We start from the raw sequence: 7734 nt of genomic DNA on the forward strand, positions 1-7734 counted from the left end.
GAGTAGGGAAAGGAGCCCACTAGTATAAGTTATTTGTTTTTATAAATTATTGGCAATTTGCCGAATAAAATAAAACACGAGTCTCTTTTAGTGATCCAAATGATTTAGCACCAGTAGTTTTTACACATTTACTGCAAAATGTATGACCTGTATATTTTCTTCTAATGTATTATATTATTTCTAATGCACAAAGATATCAAAAATTGTTTCTTTTTTAGATACCTATATACAGACACTGCAAAATTCGAAAATGAGTTTCAAGCATTTGAAGCAGCTTACTGTGGCAAGAAGTATCTAATAGATAATTTAATTGAGCTTTGCGAAAGTTATTTGCTTTCTCACGCAGTTTTAAGCTTCGAAACAGTACTCTCCCTTTATGAAAAAGCTGCTTTTTTGGAGTTGAAAAAATTACAAAATCGTTGTCTCAGTTACGTGTCTCGACATGCTTCTAAAATTTTGATTTCTTCAAGCATGCTTTTCATTTCAATAGCAACTTTTCAAAGAATCCTGGAATTAGAATTCATGGATATTAAATCTGAGAAAACAATCATAGAATCTCTATGGAAGTGGGGAGAAGAACAATGCAAAAAGAGAGGTGTAGATAAATGTACCAAAAATATTCGAAATTCAATAGAAGATCTTCTGAAATATGTTCGTTTTTTAACACTTGGTTTCGAAGAACTGGAAGATGTTTTTCAACATTATGATTTATTAGATAACTCTGAGCAGTTGGCTATTCTTTGGAATATTGCGATGTCAAATAGAAAGGAATCTGTTCGACTGCCATCAAACTTATGTGTAGAATTTAAAAATAGGTAAGTAATATTCCCATCTTAAATACATACTTTAGTTATAAAAAAAAACATTCGAAGTCATGGGTGTCTCATGGGGAAGGAATAAGAATACATAGAAGGAATTAAAATACATAGTCACAATAGTTTTAAAAAAAATTCTTGTATGTGATATCTCAAATTTGTTTATATTTTATTAATTGTTGTAACTATTCATGATTACGACTTGTCTCGGTTTCATATAAATTCAAACAGATGAAACTTTGTAAGTATTGCTTTAGTTTATTTAAAGTACTTAATACAAAATTTCTGATACCCTTTTAGCAAGGATGTATGCAAGGAGTATATATTGTGGAAAATACCATTGGTGGAAATTATCAGAAAACTATTAATTATTTGTGATAGTTTCTCAGAGAAACTTCTGTTGGCTCTATCATAGAAAAATAGTTCAATTTAAACTAAGAAAATAGCTCATAAAATTTCGATTAGTTGGTTAGGAATTTCGAACGCTCTGTGAATTAAAATCAGGCGCTTTTCATTAAAAGAACCATCAATCCTATCTCGTCTAGTCGTGATATAGGGCGGAGACTGAAATAATCCTAGTCGAGATTCCGAAAGGTCAGATTTTTTCCAAGTAAAATTAATTATATTGTAACGGAATTTAATTTATAAAGAACGAATTCTGTGGTTTGTATCCCATTCTGCCTCCGATATCAGAACAGCACCACCACTGCTCATCTTTTTTTTTTATTAAGACACTGTTGTTTCCTTTTTCTTTCTTATTTCTAATACTCCAGCACTTACTATTTTTCTTCTCAATACCTATCCTTCCTCACCAGCACTCTATACAACCCTCTATTTTGAGTCTCTAATGTCTCTTAAAGAAATGTGACTGAAATAAAATTTAATTTTTCATGCGGCTTTTCATTTATAGTTGCATTAACATTCCTGTTACGTAACTAACATAACATGTGATTCGAATTAAGTTTCACACACCAAATAAAATTCTTCAAAAAATATTTTTATAAATGTTTTGTATCGTTGTACACAAACAAATTGAATTGTTTTACTATAAACCACTTTAAATGGAAATTTTGTTCATTAAAAGCCCAATACTGGTCGTAACACAATAATCATAGGTTATTTAAGACTTCTGTGAAATCATGAAAAATCTATTCCTAATTTTGTGAATTAGTGAAAATGGGTCCCGATTTCGTAAAAAATCTCAAAAACAAATATTCTCTTCTGACTTTTTGTGAAAATTCTAATTTTATGAAGTTGGGAAATTCTAATCATAATTTTGTGAGTATGAGGGAAAATGGCTCTGTTTTTGTGAGAAAAACCCACGCACCAACCAAGTCTTTTAATAGTTTTAAAATTGTTAACTAAAATCGTAATTACCTCCGTTTTTCAAAAGTAGTTTTGTGAAGGGATAGTTTTTTCGATAAAGTATTTGTTAAGGATTCTTTTAAACTATCTACTTAATGACAAGTTCGTTTTAACACTAGAAAATTTTGCGAAAGGTCCGTTATCGGACACAATTTCTCCCCCATTGACACATAAAGATTTTTGTTTTATATTTCAGGTCCATAAAAAGTGCATCAAGATTAAAAATACCAACTAAATATAGATATAATGAAGACATCATGAGGATCTCAACTAAACGATTCAAACAATACATTCGTTTGTCTGTTGAAGGATCTGGCATCACAATGTATGGCCTGGTCGTGGCCATGAAACCAATTCCCTGTTATTCTTTTTCTCACATACAATTAAAAATTGATATTACGTTGTATAACGAGACAACAAAACAATATTCAAGAGCAAAAATAGTCAAAAAAGCTGACAATCAGGAATGTAATGATCAAATCGAAGAAGTTTTATTCGATGAATTTCTGCGTCTTGATGATGGGGACATAGGTAGTTTAACAGTAGAAACTACTGGAGAAGGTGTGAAAATTATGGAATTCACAAAAGAAGAATTTACGCTTAAGTCGGCCAGTTCTGTAATGAAGTGCAATTTCAAGGTAGATGATAGAAGCAGTCTGTTGTTTCCTGTTAAAGAATTAATTTGCATCCCTGATTGAAAAAAAAATTATTGCAGGAAAAATAAAACTATATTTTTTTAGGGTGAAATTTAATAATAAATCAATGATTGACTAGATGATGAATTGGTTTCAGCACTGAACCCAGTAATTCAGTAAAACCAGCAATACGAAAAACACGTTTTTTTCATTTAGAGAAGTTGAATTGTGTCCAGTCATCATCAAATAAATACCAGTAATCATCAAATTACTGTCACAGTTACCGGTTGGTAAAAATGAATTGACTTCAGCATTGAATCCAATAATTTAATAAATCAAGAGTCACAAAAAAAACGTTTTTTTATTTTTTATTGGTAGAAATTGAATTGTATCCCTCATCAAATCTCTGTCACAGTTACCGGGAGGTAAAAAATGAATTGATTTCACCACTGAATCTAGAATAATGTCCAGAAATCTACTAACATCTAAACGTTAAGGCGGCTCTAGTGTAATTTGGCTTTACATTTAATAAAACAATTTAAACAAGAATTTCAAAAGAAAATTAAAAAAGTGATGCACCGAAAACTCTCTAAATTGAAAGGGAAAAAAAATATCCGTCGGCTACCTTTAGCATATCAATTTAAATATCGAAGACACATTTTTGGTACATCAATAACATATTCGTTGTAATATGAATAAACATCTAGCTATAATAATATATTAACAAAGGAAAAAAATCGTGGCAAAGAACAAGACAATTATTAATATATACAAGATAATATTAATTTACACAAAAAAAAATTATTAAAGATCAGGAATGAAAATAACTAAAAAGATTGAAGGAAACACTTTTGTTTCAATTTAAACACAGCAGGAAAAAATATTTACACATTTTAAATCCACATTGTTTTGTAGTCTAAATTCTTATTAAACCAATCATAATCCAATTAACAGTATAAGTTAACGATGAATAATCATGCCGTACACAAGAATAATGAAGTGATAATATGCTGAATGAGTTGAGTAATTATAATCCAATGGTGAATATAAATTAACCACGAGTAAATGTGACTTACATTAGAATTACATTTATTTTGTTTCCTAAAGTTGAATCAATCATAATCTAATTAAGAGTATAAATTAACCATGAGTAAATATGCCGTATTTGAGAATAATGAAAGTGATAATATGTTTCACTTGTTTTGTTATCTAAATTCTTATCGATTCATTCATAGTCCAATAGACAGTATAAATTAACCATGAGTAAATGTGTTATGCATGAGAATAATGAAAGTATGTTATCATAGTTTAATTATAAATATCTTTAAACTTGTAACAATAAATGTTAAAAATGTCAAAGCATTTATCAGTATTAGTCGCAAATGATTTTTTCCAAGCCAATTTTCAAAATCCTTCCAAATCATTCATTTTATTTTACCCAAGCCACTTAGACTATCACAGTTAAATGCAACCTAAGTAGAAATCAAGCACACGTAATTAAAGTATTAAGATGCACTTAGTTAACGGAAATAAATCTTTAGAATTATGAAGCTCTATTAATGAATGTTTCATACTTAAATCAGCTTAATAAGATTTTCTGCCGTGGAACGAGAGATAATTTCCGATAAATGGGAAAGGAATCAAATTACAGAAAGTAATTAGTGCTATTATATTTTCCTTTACCTCGCATGAGAAAGTTACTCTATATCTGTATTTTACAAGAATATTTATAAGTTAAAATTGGGAAAAAGATTTGGTTCGAAGATCTTTCTACGATAAAAGAAATGAATAAAAATGAAAAGAATCAGTAAAAATCGAAGAAATTTAAATTTTAAGCTGTACTATATTGGTGAAAAAAAATTTCCGGACTTTAAAACGGGTAGACACAAGTATTTAAAAAGTTATTTTATCTTTTTAAAACAATCGTCTACGTAGCGAGATTTTTTCTCCTTGATAAAGTTAAAGAAAATAAAGTTAAACTAATAATTCACAATTTCGATTCGTTTTGGGGAAATCAAACTATATAGCGATGGAGTAAACTTTTCAAATATTTAAAAATTAAATGCATTTTTCAAGAAAATTGTGGCTTATCTTTATAATGACATTATGCACCATTTTCTTATCATAGAGAGGGATGGACAACCGAGCCTGACAGTCATGAATTACTGTTACAAAGCCACAATAGTTAAACAAATGGTGTATTGTTCGCTAAAAATTGAAATCGTTATTTCATAGAAATAAATGAGGTTCAAAGAGTAGCTTTAAAAGAATGAATATGGAAGGATGATGAACCTTTCACATTCGCTTTATTTCTATATTTAGAGAAATTAGTCAATTAAAAAACATGTTTGTATCAAACATTTCTGTTACAACATTTGTGATTAAAAACAATACCAGAAAGGTCTTTTATAATTAGTTTATTTGATTTAAATCTAAAAAGTATAAGTTGGCCCAGTTGTTTTACACAGCACACGGAGAAAAAAAATTCTGCTAAAATTTCCTTAATGATATGCACATTTCTGTGAGAAAAAAAAAAAAAAAAAAAAAAAAAAAAAAAAAATNAAAAACAAAAAAAAAAAAAAAAAAAAAAAAAAAAAAAAAAAAACAAATTTCTGGTAATAAAAAAAATATACGATACTTCAACCATGAATTTGGTAATTTGTTCGCTCGTATGGTAACGGTTTTCAGGTATAGTACTGTAATTTTACCAGGAAGCAATTCTTGTAAAATAATTGTACAAATTGGTAAAGACATTTCTGGTAAAAAAAAATCTGGTGTTAAAAAACAAAATATGCGATACTTATATCATAAATTTGGAAATTTTTCCGCTCGTATGGTAGCGGTTTGCACAAAATTCTGGTTTTCAAAAATTATAGTTCTTATAACTACACATTTAGTAACAAATACAAACTGAAAAGCAAATTTAACCGAACAAATGGTTTTATGCCACGTTCTAAGGTATCATGATGAAAGTACCAAATTTCACGACATTCACCAAATAGTAACTTATATTATAAAGCAATATTTTATTGTTATTTTTAACAAAATAATTAAAAAAGCACTTTGTTAAAAATTACCCGTAGAACTAGAAACACGTAAATTTTACCATATTCTGATTGTTTTCAAAATACTTTTTGCCTCAGTACAATAATATAATTTAATTTTAACGATTATCTCTGGCAAATAAAATAGTATTACTCATCTATATTTGCATGTGCGATTTTTATTATTAATTTCTATTTCTCTAATAATAAAAAATATTTGAACCTCCTTATTTCCTTATGTTTGATTTGTTCACGATGTATTCACATACACGTATTAGTTAAATTATTATTTTTTTTAATTTAAAAAAAAAATGAAAAACAGTTTTTTCTAGATCAATACGATGCGTATACAAAGAGATTTGGTAGGATTCTTGTAAACATATTCGCTTCATTTAAGTTAGAGTAACAATAATTAGAAACTTAAAAGATAATCTGAAGTAACTTACTGATGTCACATTTTAAAACAATATTACTAGATTATTTCGAATGAAGAAGAAATTTTGTGCTGTGTTATTATCTCTTATTCAAGCTCTCAACTAATTGATTAATCAGTGATTAATTTTCTAAGAAACTAATTAAAGACTGAAAACAAACGCCTAATAAATGTTTCAGAATTTTTTTTATTGTTATTAACAGTTTGTGTTGGATTGATTGTGTTTACTGTCTTAGAGGAGTATCTCCTAATATCTCCTCTAAGGTTTATAGTAGCATTAACCTTGAAGCCTGATAAAGAAACTCCCTTTATTTTTTTTTCTGATGGAAAAATTTTTTTCGAACTGATTAAAATACTTAGAAAAATATTTCAACATGTTATAGAACTTTTCAAAGTGAACTTGGTGTTCTGCAATTTATTTTTAGAATTCTTGTCAAGAATGAAGAAAAAAGTATACACGTATGTATGCAAGGTGAAGCAAAATCACTTCTGAAATCTAAAAAAAATCAAAGGAATCAGTGCGAAGTTGAATGGCGATTATAAAGGAATGCGCCTAAGTATTATCTGGCAATTAAATTGGTTAGGGAGTTTTTCATCGTGGTTTCCTCACAGATTTCGTTTGTGTTATTATTTATTTCTCGCTTAAGTATTAATTTGTAGGTCCTAATGGGGTAGGTTCTTTTTTTTCATTTTTAAACAATGTCTCTGTATTAAAAAAGAAAAGAAAAAGTTACTACCGCCTTCACCGTTTCTTCAGAAAATTTCCATCAAGCATGCTTCTCTCAGTCCTAATATCAAAATGTGATTATTAGTTTGTTTTGTTTTTTTCGATTTTTAAGATTTTTTTATATTTTGCGTAATTTAGATTGGTGAAAACTAATAAGAAAATCTACGAGTTTCTGCTGCTCATATGTTTAAAATTGTTAAGCGCGTCTCATTTTGCTCAGATTTTGAATAGTTTTGGAGTAACTAAACAGTTTATATTGATTTATTAATGATTTTCCTGATTTTGAGATATAAAGAAAAAAGTAGGAGTTTCAGAGTTTTTAAATTTTGGTGCTCTTTTATGTTATGAGAAATATGTATTTTTTTCGGGTTTTAATTAGAACTAAACTCAAATATCGTTATTTTATTTGAAAAAAAATTTTTTTTTTATGATTATTTCAAGTAGGGAGTGAGATGTTATTTTTTATATAAACTAACATTAAGAGTTCTTCCATTTTTCGTCAATTTCTTCAACAATTGCGTTGCTTTTCCATTCCACGCCCAAATCAAGCTTTATGTTTGACGTCATTATAATCTTTTTCTCCTTTAGATATTTTGATTTTCATTTCTAGAGAAATTATTTTTCAATTTAAATTTTTACGAATTGACAGTATGACTATTTATGCTATTTAAAAAATTTTTTCAGGTTTAACTCCTTCACTTACGCGCTCGAGTTA

The 7734-nt window shown here is 28.2% G+C and overlaps 1 protein-coding gene across 1 annotated transcript in view; it reads left to right on the forward strand.

The window, feature by feature from the left end:
- The window catches only part of LOC107441231 (BTB/POZ domain-containing protein 6-A), a 29621-nt gene extending 24197 nt beyond the window's left edge, over positions 1–5424 (forward strand). The window contains exons 4-5 of the mRNA XM_016054410.4: positions 219–815; positions 2377–5424. Of these exons, the coding sequence (XP_015909896.1) occupies positions 219–815; positions 2377–2878 (1099 nt within the window). The 3' untranslated portion in view covers positions 2879–5424. The remainder of the gene's footprint in view (positions 1–218; positions 816–2376) is intronic.
- The last annotated feature ends 2310 nt before the right edge of the window (positions 5425–7734 follow it).

The sequence above is a fragment of the Parasteatoda tepidariorum genome, chromosome 4 (genome assembly GCF_043381705.1).
Source record: "Parasteatoda tepidariorum isolate YZ-2023 chromosome 4, CAS_Ptep_4.0, whole genome shotgun sequence".
Classification (NCBI taxonomy): Eukaryota; Metazoa; Arthropoda; class Arachnida; order Araneae; family Theridiidae; genus Parasteatoda; species Parasteatoda tepidariorum.